This window comes from Neoarius graeffei, chromosome 7 (genome assembly GCF_027579695.1).
Source record: "Neoarius graeffei isolate fNeoGra1 chromosome 7, fNeoGra1.pri, whole genome shotgun sequence".
Lineage (NCBI taxonomy): Eukaryota > Metazoa > Chordata > Actinopteri > Siluriformes > Ariidae > Neoarius > Neoarius graeffei.
Genome location: NC_083575.1, coordinates 19,504,789 through 19,519,774, shown reverse-complemented (window position 1 = coordinate 19,519,774; position 14,986 = coordinate 19,504,789). Strand labels below are relative to the sequence as shown.

At 40.8% G+C, this 14,986-nt stretch overlaps 1 protein-coding gene across 2 annotated transcripts; it reads left to right on the top strand.

Annotated features, from left to right (window-relative positions):
* Positions 1-10,662: 10,662 nt before the first annotated feature.
* Positions 10,663-13,453, top strand: fbxo5 (F-box protein 5). Of its 2 annotated transcripts, none has more exons than XM_060925381.1 (5): positions 10,663-10,816; positions 11,548-12,170; positions 12,270-12,360; positions 12,459-12,638; positions 12,864-13,453. In XM_060925381.1, the coding sequence occupies exons 2-5, from the start codon at positions 11,557-11,559 to the stop codon at positions 13,116-13,118; spliced, it is 1,140 nt and encodes a 379-aa protein (XP_060781364.1). In that variant the 5' UTR covers positions 10,663-10,816; positions 11,548-11,556; the 3' UTR covers positions 13,119-13,453. The 2 variants fall into 2 exon arrangements, with proteins under 2 accessions (XP_060781364.1, XP_060781365.1); XM_060925382.1 differs by having other exon boundaries at positions 10,677-10,769.
* The last annotated feature ends 1,533 nt before the right edge of the window (positions 13,454-14,986 follow it).

The following is a 14,986-nucleotide window of genomic DNA, read 5'->3' as shown; positions in this document are numbered from 1 at the left end:
AGAACTTATGAGTTTACCACTGTCTTAGTAGTAAATCCTTATAAATATAAATAAATATATATGCCATGTATGATTTACTCCTGAAAGTGGCCCATTTTGCATTTTCCTCATGCAAATTTTTTATGAAAATCTAGTATGTATGAAGTGAACATTGTGCATGGTTTTTACAGATAATGTGTATGATGAATTACACTGTCTTTGTATGCTTCATGTAATGTTTGTAGTTTTAAATTATATTTTACAGTTTAAAATGTACATGCCTTTTATATGTAAATCCAACACAAACATGTGGATTTACATATAAAAGGCATATACATTTTAAACTGTAAAATATAATTTAAAACTACAAACATTACATGAAGCATACAAAGACGGTGTAATTCATCATACACATTATCTGTAAAAACCATGCACAATGTTCACTTCATACATACTAGATTTTCATAAAAAATTTGTATGAGGAAAATGCAAAATGGGCCACTTTCAGGAGTAAATCATACATGGCATATATATTTATTTATAAATCATTATAAGGATTTATCCTTATATTTATAAGGATTTACTACTAAGACAGTGGTAAACTCTTATAAGTTCTTTACTGTTCTTTTTCGTATGGGAATAGAAGTAAGGACGCATGCGCATAAACTATTATGCGCGAGACTTCATATTAGCCACAAAGTCAGGAAAATCTGTTCGTAAAATTACATTATAATGACCAAATACAATGAAAAGTATTTTTCCAGTCTCACCTGTGAAAGGTAATCCCATGTGATCTCATTTGGACGGTAAACCTGTTGGTACAGTTAAACGCAGCTAATCTTTATTCTCCGCTTTGACCTTTCCAATATGGCGGCGAGGATGACGTATGATTCTACGCGGAAGGCGGCGTCTTTAATGGTCCGGAATAAATTGAATACTACACGTTGATGGATTAATTTGCTGTTTCTCACCTGTGAAAGGTAATCCCATGTGATCTCCTTTGGACGGTAAACCTGTTGGTACAGTTAAACGCAGCTAATCTTTATTCTCCGCTTTGACCTTTCCAAAATGGCGACGAGGATGACGTACGCGGAAGGCGGCGTCTTTAATTGTCCGGAATAAATTGAATGATACACGTTGATGGATTAATTTGCTTTTCTACGCCCTTTTTTGAGGAATGTATTGTAGGACTTAAACCATCATCTGAAGAGGTGAGATCGCTCCTTTTTTCCCCTTATTTTTGCTGGCGGGATTGACTCTGCCCTAAGGGCTATTCTCTCTCTCTCACTTTGCACCAGGCATTACACAATAAATATTCACAGTGAAAATATTTTGTAAGCGCGTTTCATGAACCAAGTTATAGGATTTCTTGACAACTCGCATCGCATCGCAATGAGATCATTGGCACTACTGGTGTTAAGAATCAGACCATTTTATAAATGAATATTTTGCTGTAGAGCTGCAGTGTTTGTACAATTGCATGTTTTTGCTTCACTATTACTGTCACTATTCTGCTTCTTGCCTTACTACTGTGAACTAACACTGAACATAATAATAATAATAATAATAATAATAATAATAATATCCAAGCTCGTGTTTCACTCTCACTAGTGCTCTGTAAGGCTTTTTCCTGGTGATATTCGTTACACTTCTACCTGGCGTGAAGCACTCACAGTCATGTGGTTGTGACGTCATCGTAAACAAATCCGTTTTACTCATCCAGACGACTTCACAACGGCAACGTTGCCAGATCTTTCCACTCTGGAACCCGTTCTCAAAAAGATTGCGTTTTGGGCACCCAAACCGCCGGTGCCGTGTGGACGCCAGGCCTAAACGATAAGCAATTGTATCGGAGTCACCTGAATCCGCTGCCGTGTGGACAGGGCCTAAGTCTGATTGAGTAAAGCAACAACTCCTCACCAGCTGACCCAGTGTTTTGTATATGTGAACTGCCTTTGTCATGTTAAACATCAGCTGTGAGTGGTGCTGGATAAGCTGTGTGGGAGTGACCATATGACCTGTACCCCTTTTAACCAGTCTGTAGTTTTATTATAGGGTGCTGGAAACATTTAAAACCACCATTCTAAGTGGAGTTAGATTTAGCAAGTACTTTCCGCATTTTGACTTAGTGTCAAATGCCTTCGTAATAGCTCTTAACATTCATGCAAGTGTAACCCCAAGTCAAACAAAATAGCAAAAAGACATTTAAAACATTTGTAAACTCCAGCTTTTTATTATTGTTAATACAATTGTAGCCATAGTGATCTTGCCAGACACTCCAATTTCACACTGACCAGAGATTTTTGAAATAGAGTTTAAACACTTGTTGTTGTGCATAGAATATTTGCAGACAACATCCAAAACTTCACTCCACAGTCAAGAGAACAGTTTTTGTGCAGTGTTTAATGTATAAAATATTGTCCATAATGAATTATAGCCTTGATTAAAAAAAAAAAACTACTACTAAATGATATCAGAAAAGAATTGTAAGGTTGTATTGAACTAAATACTTTTGCTTTATTTTGGGGGAATGGAAAGATTACAGGCCCCCCCCCCCGCCCAATAATATGTATATTTATTAGTGGATAATATGTATATTTATTACACTTCTTGTATTTGAAGTTATTCCAACAGGAATAGAAAGGCAGGTTTTTGAACATAATTTAAGTATATTCTGGAGCACAATATAATAACCTTCAATGAGAAATTTGAAGAACAAATTTGATCAAAATTCGAGAACACTTTCAGATATCTCCCAGTTATTGGTATTAATCTGGCACCTGGTGACAATTTCCTTAATTATTTGACGAGCCCTGTTTACCTGGCAGCCCTCCTAGTTACTTTGCAAGATGGCAAGCCGCTCTAAGATGACTGAAACCCTGCGACAGCAGGTTGTCCAGATGAAGACCAAAGGGATGACCCTCTCAGTCACTGCAAGAGAAGTTGGACGTTCCAAGTCTGTGATTTCTAGAATATTGAAGCTTTACAATGACACTAATTCATTCAAGTCCCTCAAAAAGGCTGGTCATCCACGTAAGACAAATGCACGAGAGGACAGGATCATGCAGAGACTCTCGATGGGGAATCGGTTCACCGCTGCAACTGGAATTGCTCGCTAGTTCAGTGCTGAACAGGGCAAGGATCTGTCTCGGCATATAGTGTCTCACCATTTAAGACAATTCAGACTGAAAGCCCACTCTGCAGTGACCAAACCTCTCATAAGTAGAAAGAATAAAAAGGCTAGACTAGCCTTTGCTGAGGAGCATGTTGTGTGGATGGAGGAGAACTGGCCCAAAGTTCACTTCAGTGATGAGAGCAAGTTCAATTTATTTGAGTCTGATGGGAAACTTTATGCTCAGTGTCGAACTGGGGAAAGACTGAACCCAAAGTGTGTAAAGAAGTCAGTTAAATTTGGAGGAGGAAGTGTCATGGTTTGGGGGATGTTTTGTGCAGCAGGAGTTGAGCCTTTTGTACAGCTACATGGCAGGGTGAATGCAAATGTTTATCAGAACCTCCTTCAGCAATACGCAGTTCCTTCACTGCAAGCGTCTCCCAATCAGCCCGTGATTTTCATGCATGACGATGCCCCCTGTCACACTGCAAAATGGGTAAAGCAGTTCCTTGAAGCTAAGAACATTCAAACAATGAAATGGCCAGCCCAGAGTCCAGATCGAAACCCTATAGAGAATCTCTGGAAAATCCTTGGCGACAAAGTGATGGTTAAGAAACCCATGACAGTTACCGAACTGTGGAAGAGACTGCAAGAAGAATGGACCAAGAGCAAACCAGAGCAGTGTGAGAAACTAGTGATGTCCTGTGGGCACATACGTGCTGAAGTCATTCAAAGCAAGGGCCTCGACACTTCCTATTACGTTTTGAATGCTGTAGCCCTCAAAACATTTTACTTTTAATCTTCTCTTCTGCTACAGTGGTTACTGTTCTCTAATTTTGATCACTGTTTCTCACACAAAATAAAGGTTTTTGTTGAAGTGCCTTGGTTAGTTTACAAAAATAAATGCTAGTACAACAGTGGCATAACCACAGCTGATATTCCTTCAAATTCTGAGCAATGAAGATTAACAATATTTCAGAATAAATCAAGTATTTATAAATTATTCTCTAATTTTGATCTTGTGTGTGTGTGTGTGTGTGTGTGTGTGTGTGTGTGTACACTGTGCAAAAGTCTTAGGCAGGCACCCTGTCTCTCTTCCCACCCCCCCACCCCCATACAAACTTTGTTATAGATTTCTATTTTATGACTTCTGTATTATGGAATCAGTACAAAAACATTTTAGAGTCCAAATGTTCGTTTTCCAGCACAACATTAAATGTTACAGAAAAATTTTTTGTATCTGAGCAGCATATTATACGAGAGCACTTTTCAGATTAAAAAAGAAAACATAATGAAGGCTACTGGGTTTTGGTGCAAAATTTAAGACGCAAGTGTGACAAAGCGTCCAGAGGAACTGTGGCTGCAGAGGCGGTGGTAGGAAGTTTTAGATGGGGGCAACACGTTGCATGTTGAAGGTCTGGCAAATTTAGGGTGGTCCGGGGGCATGCCCTCCCGGGAAATTTTGGAATTTTTAACCCTCTAAAACGCTATTTCCCGCATTTTGAGAGGCAAATTTTGGTGGTGTAAAGCTAAGTTTAACGTCTCTATTAGAGTACATTTCATCCATGTATTGTTTTCTATATGAAACAGAACCAATGATACTATAATGTAATTATGTCTACTTAGTATTGTTGAGAGGATAACACCCTCTTATCATGTACTTCTTACTGTGTTTACATGTGATAGATACACACACAACATTCAAATGTACGAGTACCTTGCTTAATTGAAGGAACCAAAGTAGTGCATTCTCTTGTCATTGAAAGACAAGAAGGCAGCAGCAAGAGATAAAAATAGGTTACTTATTCAAGAATAGAGCTAAACCCCACTGCCAAACGCAGTTTTCTCAATTCGGCTACTCTGTCAATTCAAGGCGGCCCAGAACACGTGAAACGAGCTGTACTACATGTGGATACAGTGAACTGACCGGACAAGTTGTACTCGCACTGAGTGGTTGTTAACACCCATCATGATGAAACTTCACATAGTACTAGTCAAATATTTCAATGATTAGGTCAAATAGACTTGGAAAATTTGAATAAACACGTAATAATACGGACGGCACGGTGGTGTAGTGGTTAGCACTGTCGCCTCACAGCAAGAAGGGCCTTTCTGTGCGGAGTTTGCATGTTCTCCCTGTGTCTGCGTGGGTTTCCTCCGGGTGCTCCGGTTGCTCCCACAGTTCAAAGACATGCAGGTTAGGCTAATTGGTCACTCTAAATTGACCGTAGGTGTGAATGTGTGAATGGTTGTCTGTGTGTCAGCCCTGTGATGACCTGGCGACTTATCCAGGGTGTACCCCACCTCTCGCCCATAGTCAGCTGGGATGGGCTCCAACTTGTCTGCGACCCTGTAGAACAGGATAAGCGGCTACAGATAATGGATGGATGGATGGACGTAATAATACCTAAAAACTGATCGCATCTCTCAGTAATCCTGTTTTAACGGAGGAATAAACCCGTGAAAGTAATGTTCCCGATCCTTCAAGGACCGCTGTCAGCTCCTGGGACCCCAGATCAGCTGCGAATGAATTTTTTTTTTTCTGTTTGTTGCATATTTTTCAAATCAGAACTGTGTGATATTGGTGTATTGAAGCATGTATGAATGACATAGGGGGCTCTATCGGTAAAGTGGAAAAACTACTGTACGTTCCCTTAGTTTTCTCATGGAGCCGCCCCACGCAAAAACAAAACGTGAGAAAATTTGTCCTCAATGACCTTGTTGAATTAAAGAGCTAATAATTTATATACAGTGGGGCAAAAAAGTATTTAGTCAGCCACCAATTGTGCAAGTTCTCCCACTTAAAAAGATGAGAGAGGCCTGTAATTTTCATCATAGGTACACTTCAACTATGAGAGACAGAATGGGGGGAAAGAATCCAGGAAATCACATTGTTGGATTTTTAATTAATTAATTGGTAAATTCCTCGGTAAAATAAGTATTTGGTCACCTACAAACAAGCAAGATTTCTGGCTCTCACAGACCTGTAACAACTTCTTTAAGAGGCTCCTCTGTCCTCCACTCGTTACCTGTATTAAAGGACATGGGACATGAAACATAAATGCACGCTATATCAGTTTCTTTCCATTAAAAATATGAAATAATTGCATCAACAAATACAAAATTATCTATTAAATTCAGCAAAATCGTTATATTCGTGATGATTATATGGCATTTCTGCTCGAGCTCCGATATGCATATTTTACAACCGGAAGAGCCGCTGTCACGTGATCATACGTCACAAAAACTTTCGGGTACAGCACAAGCGGGTAGATGAATATGGAGAAGTGTGAATCGTGATGATGACGAATGCGGCAAAATAGTTTTTGTGTCTTGGATGACAAGAAAATTGTTTCATTTTTAGAGTGTTTAACGTACATTGAACATCATGGTGTATTGCGACCTCCCAGTCAGTCAGACGTGCTGTTACTCCTGTTAGCAATGTAGCTAGGCTCAGCATGGCCAATGGTATTTTTGGGGGCTGTAGTTAGATGCGACCAAACTCTTCCACGTTTTTCCTGTTTACATAGGTTTATATGACCAGTGACATAAAACAAAGTTCAGTTACACAAATTGAAACGTGGCGATTTTCTATGCTATGGAAAGTCCGCACTATAATGACAGGCGTACTAACATCTTCTGCGCGCTTCGACAGCGCATTGATACCTTCACTCGGAGTTGTACCATTATTTTTTAGACAGGGCGGACGGACCAGGGCATTCGCCCGCCTGGCCGTGCCCGATGAGGAGCGCTCTCGGCCGGCTTGGGAGGCAGACGGCAGCCCCTCCTGGAAGTGTGGTTTTACCATGGGCCTCATGCGGTAAAGATTAGGATTATAATTTTGGGTGTATCAATTATTGATTATCATAATTCTGACTCGTTTCGCCATTTTGAATGTTTTCATCTCGGACTCTGGAAGCATTGTATCTCAATCAATCTCGAAAAATATCAGCAAAAAAAAAAAAACTAGCTTGCAACGGACTTTAGCTAGATCTATGATGAACTTTCAGTGTATGATACAAAAATAATACTTCTTTCAACAGATCATTAGCCTTTGAGCAGAATTGTTTTTAACTTACCAGGAAGTGTTATCGAGCCGACCGCTTTCAGTTTCATGGGGATTGAATGAACTCTCAGAATCATCTGACCCATCAGAGTAAAGACAAGATCTATGTTCATGTGAATTTCCAGCTATCGGTTCAAATTGATAGGGTCTAACTTCACATCTCTGTGAAACATCGGGAATGTCGATGGTGTCCATTTCGGTAACCTGTTTACATTAGATACCCAAGTGCTGGCTCCTTGAAAAGTTTTTGTGACATCATGGGTCACGTGACCGCTTAGCTAATTAACAAATCATTGTTTTATGCTGATGTATAAAAAAGTTGAATAATGTGATGATTTTCACATTTTTGACGCCCTGCAGTGATTTAGATGGCATTTCTTATGTCCTTTATACATAATTATACCCAGAAAAAAATCCATGTCCCATGTCCTTTAATGGCACCTGTTTGAACTCGTTATCAGTATAAAAGACACTTGTCCACAACCTCAAACAGTCACACTCCAAACTCCACTATGGCCAAGACCAAAGAGCTGTCAAAGGACACCAGAAACAAAACTGTAGACCTGCACCAGGCTGGGAAGACTGAATCTGCAATAGGTAAGCAGCTTGGTGTGAAGAAATCAACTGTGGGAGCAATTATTAGAAAATGGAAGACGTACAAGACCACTGATAATCTCCCTCGATCTGGGGCTCCACGCAAGATCTCACCCCGTGGGGTCAAAATGATCACAAGAACGGTGAGCAAAAATCCCAGAACCACATGGGGGGACCTAGGGAATGACCTGCAGAGAGCTGGAACCAAAGTAACAAAGGCTACCATCAGTAACACACTACGCCGCCAGGGACTCAAATCCTGCAGTGCCAGACGTGTCCCTCTGCTTAAGCCAGTACATATCCAGGCCCGTCTGAAGTTTGCTGGAGAGCATTTGGATGATCCAGAAGAGGATTGGGAGAATGTCATATGGTCAGATGAAACCAAAATAGAACTTTTTGGTAAAAACTCAACTTGTGTTTGGAGGAGAAAGAATCCTGAGTTGCATCGAAAGAACACCATACCTACTGTGAAGCATGGCGGTGGAAACATCATGCTTTGGGGCTGATTTTCTACAAAGGGACGAGGACGACTGATCCGTGTAAAGGAAAGAATGAATGGGGCCATGTATCGTGAGATTTTGAGTGAAAACCTCCTTCCATCAGCAAGGGCATTGAAGATGAAACGTGGCTGGGTCTTTCAGCATGACAATGATCCCAAACACACCACATGGGCAACGAAGGAGTGGCTTCGTAAGAAGCATTTCAAGGTCCTGGAGTGGCCTAGCCAGTCTCCAGATCTCAACCCCATAGAAAATCTTTGGAGGGAGTTGAAAGTCCGTGTTGCCCAGCGACAGCCCCAAAACATCACTGCTCTAGAGGAGATCTGCATGGAGGAATGGGCCAAAATACCAGCAACAGTGTGTGAAAACCTTGTGAAGACTTACAGAAACCGTTTGACCTCTGTCATTGCCAACAAAGGGTATATAACAAAGTATTGAGATGAACTTTTGTTATTGACCAAATACTTATTTTCCACCATAATTTGCAAATAAATTCTTTAAAAATCAGACAATGTGATTTTCTGGATTTTTTTTTTCTCATTTTGTCTCTCATAGTTGAAGTGTACCTATGACGAAAATTACAGGCCTCTCTCATCTTTTTAAGTGGGAGAACTTGCACAATTGGTGACTGACTAAATACTTTTTTGCCCCACTGTACCTGCTCAGCTATGTGGTATAAAGCAAGAGCACGAATAACTGTCTTTCCTTTAGTCTTCAGTGCGAGTAAACAGTCATTCATTTCTTGGTTTGTGAAATTTGACTTGGGATGTTAAAAAAAAAAAATTTATACTGAAAACTTCCCTCGTTATCATCAAGCAACTTGGATGCTTTTTGTCGAGCCCAAAAAGTTTGCAATGGATATTTGTCTGAAACTCCTCTTCATGCTGATTTTCAGTGAGTGGTCAGGGCAGCAAGCAAATTCACTGTAGATCTAGAGTCGCAAGTTTTTGGGCACCCAAAACTGCTTGTACGCCTCGTGAACGCTGTCTAGTCATCCGGACAGGACACAAGTTATCAGTCAGATACAAATGTAGTGACACTGTCATAGCCTTGCTGTCACAAGGTCCCCGCTTTGGCGTGAGTACCCAAGGAGACCAGACATGTCTAGACAGTTGCCATAGCAACGGGTTAATTAGTCCACAGAATATTCATAAATCAGCTTGTCTACTAAAAGTGATGGGTTTTGCAGTTCTGCGTAAGCCAAATAAGGAAAATCCCAGAAAGCGGAAGCAATCGGTGATGTCAGGGCCATGCTAATTTGCATCGGTTTGGGTGCGAATGGGTACTACCAACCAACAGTACAAAGGGATGCTGCCGGGGCGACGGGATAAAGAGGTGCAGCGGGATTTAATAAGGGAAAACAAAGGCGGGGTGTTTATTCACACTGCACTCTTCTTTTCTTCCTTGTAAATAGTCAAAGGACTCCCATCGTAACTTGGTGGTGCACAGCCCCCCAACATAATTTTAACATCAACATTAAGCACAACTTTATTCATCACACACTTGTGAAATTTCCTCTCTGCAGTGAACACGCACATGAGCAATGAGCACACATACCCAGAGCAGTGGGGAACCATGCTAACAGTGCCCGGGGAGCAGTTGGGAGTTGGGTGCCTCGCTCAAGGGCACCTCAGCCCAAGGCCGTCCCATATTAACCTAACTGCATGTCTTTGACCTGTGGGAGCACCCAGAGGAAACCCATGCAGACACGAGGAGAACATGCAAACTCCACACAGAAAAGCCCTCGCCGGCCGCCAGGTTCGAACCCAGAACCTTCTTGCTGTAGTGCTAACCACTACACCACTGTGCTGCCCAAAATTATGTTGGGGGGGCTGTAAGATGCTCAGTAAAACCTACAGCTCATTTACTTATAAAACTGCACTCACTGTACCTGAGACTACTATTTTTTTTAAACAAAGGGTCGTCTCACATCAAATATTGATTTTTACTGTATTATGGCTTACTGCTGTTTAATGTTGAAACATTTCATTTCATTATTTTTAAGCCATTTTGGTCTACAGCATTTCTTTACATGTGTATATAATTTCCTTTAAAGGCGCCTTTCCTCGTCACTTACGTCATATGTACGCGGCAGTTCTTTCCTCTCACTAGGCGCATTGTTTCTTATTTTTACCACCAGTATTCAGACAAATCCCACCTCCTGCGCTGGCAGTGGTTAACCAGATCCCCAAATCTGGAGACTGAAAACTCCGATTGGTGAATTCTTTGTGAGGACGAGTTTATAGCCAGTGGTAGCGCAGCAGGCGGAACTTGTCATAATATAGGTAGTGCAACTTGGACCGGAACCCGTGCACGTCTCACAGAAAGCGCCTATTGGTTCTCTGACGGTTAAAGGTACTATGCAGGGCTCTGAGTGGCCAGCGCGTTTTTTTGACGCGAAATTCAAACTCGGGAGTAACTGGCGCTTTTCTCCTTCTAGTCAGTGGCGTCTGGATTTAACCGCGTAAAGTGACTATGCTGAGTAACTCGCGCCAGAACTGTGGTTTTATTTTGTAAGGTTCGTATTAAAAAAAAATAAAATAAAACTGGAGCTTTGTTTTCGAGGTAAGGTGTTTTATTTGTGGTATATCAGTGCATTATATCCTGAGGTTAAGACAACACCGGTTAGTTTATCCACGAAATAGTTAACGTGGCCATAGCAACAAGAGGTTTTATTTCTAGATATATACTTTATTATTATTATTATTATTATTATTATTATTATTATTATTAACAACTCCACCACTGATGCTCTGTATTATGAGAGTCTAATTACCAGCTGTGGTGTAACTAATGTGTTAAGACTTTTTTAGCCTTTTAATTTGTCCAGCAGGGCAGCTAGCTCAGTCAGCTACACTGTTAGCTTTCTTAGGCGCGCAAAGTTCTAGCTAGACATGCAAAATTAATACTAATATAAAGTTGAAACTGCTAAAATAACACGGTTATTGTAGTAATATGAGAGAAATTGTGTGTATCTGGGCTGAGTCGAGGTTTAAATAACGTTAGTCTTTGCTACAGACCTGCATTTTATATCTACAGGCTGGTTAGTAAACTTCCAGCAGGCTGTAAGGACTTTATTTAACTGGGTCACATTTTAATATCATGGTATTCTTTGATTTACAAGCAAAAATAAACTGAATTCTGGAGGGAAAAGTGTTAGTCAATGAATTACTTTTGTTTGTCTCACATGAGGTTTTTTTAAAGTAAAAAAACCAAGCAGATCTGACTACTTGATACTGAAATAACTAAGTGATGCTAATGCAAACATTCTAATTCTGTGGTGACCAAACTATAAGGACCCCGCTATGAAGTGTCTGACCCGCAGCAGAGCTTCAGCACAGGAAGCGGAAACGAGCAGCGAGTTAAAGGACCTGAAGGAAAGCGCGCCATCTTTTTGCGTGCCTTGCTCCATCTCTCCCCTCCTGGACAGCGACCCCAGAGGAGCTCACAACAAGGAGAACTGCAAGGAGAAGCCCTGTTCTGTCCATGTGTCCTCTGATGATGATGAGGGTCTCCTGAGCAGCTCCAGTCTTGCAGAAGACAGCGGCTATCTCTCACTTCACAGCAGTCAGCTTGAGCACTATGATTGTGATACACGTTGTACAGAGTCTCTGGAGAGATGTATAGAGGGAAATTCTTACAGCTTGTCTCCTACTCATTCAAACTCTAAATCAAGTTTCCTTCCTGTGCTCAAGTTCCAGGAGGAGGTATGCAAACAGTTGGCCAAAGGCTATAGGAAAAGCCAAAGCTATGACTGGACTGTTGTTAATAAGGTGGCTGAGCGCTATCGCCTCCGTAACATCATTGGCACAAAGATGGGCCTGGAGTATGTAGACATTCTTTGTGGCCTGTTGAAGAAAGACATGAAGCACATCCTGACCAGGATCTTGGACCTACTCGGGGAATGTGACTTGATCAAGTAGGTTCTTTCGGACTTATTCACTTAACCATACTATTCCTATTGTTTGTGTGTTTTTAAAAAAATCCAGATTATGTACTGACTCAAACTATTCTACAGCTGTAAAAAAGTGAGCAAGACATGGCAGAAAATCATTCACCAAGACAAGAGAGCTGTTCAGAGATGCAGAAAAGCAGAGCAAATGCTAAGGGTAAGCAGGACCCGTTTTTCATGGATAAGTTGAACGTAATAATTTTTTTTTTTTTTAAATTGGTTCGTCTCACTTTGAATTCTCATTTTGGCTTGCAGGACCCAGGAAGGTCGACAGGGTCTTTATCCAGAGACTTTGGCCTTAGCAGGGTGGTATTTTCTTGCCTGCAGTCTGTAACTTCCTCAACACCAGGGCACAAAGTCACAAAAAAGACCCACAGCCAAACAAACAGCACGCAAAACGCAGCCCAGCCAAGCCGCTTTGCAGAGTTTCAGGAGGTAAGCAGGTGTTTGTGGGAGTGGAAATGGCATCGATAGTTCAGTATGGTCACGATCCAGAGACAAAGTTTTTGGTGTATGTGTGGGTGTGGTAGTTTTTATACAACGTTTTGTACAAGTTGGTCTTGAAATCAGATTGGTTCAAGGAAGTGTGTATTTCCAGAGGTTATTGCTTAGGGAATTGTTGGTGATTTTGAGTTAACAAGCCTTTTGGTTTTCTTTCAGGCTACAAAATCCCTGAAAGGGCACGAGGCACTGAGGAGCTGCCGTCGCTGTGGTTCTCCTGCACGATTCGACTCGGCCATGAAAAGGGCGGTGTGTATGCGGGCTAGCTGTGCTTTTGACTTCTGCTCACTGTGTCAGTCAGCATACCACGGGTCCACCCAGTGCCAGAGGGGCATGATAAATTCATCACCACAGTGCCAGACTGTACTTTTAGCAGGCTCTGCTCGCAGCAAACGCAGCATCCGGCGCCTCTGAATTCCGTTAACTCAAACACAATTTGCACCTTTTTAAAATGAGAATTTATTGCTAAATTTTATAATACTTTTTTTTTTATAATGCTGTTTTTTTTATGGATGTATGTTTTTCATTGTCCTTAATGTGAAGTGATATTGGTCACTTTGTGGTCCTAGCATGTTTGTAAAGAACTGAATCCCCCCCCAAAAAAAAAAGAATGGGAAAGAAAAGCCTTCTCATTTGGTACAGTAGAAATTTTATGAACACTCCTATTAATGAAATGACTGTGTGCCTTGTCGAAGCAAATTGTAAATATTTATATGGCTGAATAAAGAGTCCTATATTTTTTTTTTAAACTTTGGCTTTTGTTTGTTGCCTGCTTTTGGTGGAGAAACCTGTGAATCCAATATAACAACTGTAATTTTGGTCTTAAGAGTAATTTGCATGTTCATTGGCTAGATGGTGCTAAATGTTTTAGTGAAAGCTTGGTTTTGTCTGTGGGAATATCAAAATGTTTGTATAATTCAGAACTAAAAACAGATTGAGTTCAGGCTGCACCAAACACAAAGAAAAGGCAAACGTGTCATACGGATGTTGTACACAGCCAACCCTAATCCTTTCGTGGTTGTGGGTTTTTCCCCCTCTTATCTTTCCGGCTATAAAAGTCAGCAAGTTCGGTACTCGGTCATCTATTTAATTACTTGTTTTTCTGAGTGAATGTAAAAATCTATCGGCTGTGGCTTTCTTTGCATGACTCCTTTAAAAGGTCATAATTGCAAACTGCAGAAAGACATGTATGGCTATAATGTACAACATGCAGCTAATGATTGTCTCTCATTTTTATCTTACTTTACGTTAAGACCTGTAGAGGTAGAGCTTTCCTTTGTTAAGCATTACATGGCTGATTTGAAAACAGTTAAACCATATTTACTTGTATAAAACTCTAAGCATGTAGCAAAACCTGCTATACTGTGTATGATTGTGAACAGAATATTTTTTTAAAATAACTGACACATTTCTACTGTAGAAACATGGATCTGGAAAAAATGGAAGGTTAAGGGCATGCCAGTCCATTCACAGTATCACAAATATTTGTTTATATATATTTATTTTTAAAAACATACTTGACTCATTAAATTAAGAGTTCATGCTGTTGGGTAAAGTAACCACATTAAATGTGTGTTTTGTCTTAGCATTTAGGGACGTTATATTGAATATTATCCAAAATACAAAGTCTTGAATCCAACACTTTACTAATGATGATTTGGACAGAGAGTAAACACACTGCTTTGCTCTCCTGCTCCAGTCAGCACTCGTGTTCAAACATTTTGAGCAGCAGATGCAGGATTAGACATTGTCACACCAGTCATAGGAAATTCACCATGAAGACACCAGAGGGCCTCCACTCTCGTCCATGTTGGTTATGCCCATTTCCTGTCACAAATGTCTATAAAGCACATGGACTGTATGCCAAGTGTGAAGTCTTGCTGTTTACAAATCCATTCGCATATATTCTCAGCTGTTGTTATATCTGATTGCTGTTTATGACCTTGCCTTAAACCATCTTGGATTATCAGTTTGTTCTTGTTATCCCTATCTTGCGTACCTACTCTTGCCTGTGCTTACTGACCAGGGGCCTCATGTACAAAGCTTGCGTACGCACAAAAAAGCTACGTACGTCACTTTCTGCGCAAACATTCGTATGTACAAAGATTGACTTGGCGTGGAAAAGTGCGGTACTCTACGCAAACCTCATGGCTGGCGTACGCACATTTCTGGTGCATCTTGGCACTTGGCGACACTTAGAGGCAGAGCAATGCAACTACATTTAGGCCTACTCGGTCAAGAGTCATGACATGGCGATAAGAGGCATCCAAAAATGCATCGGA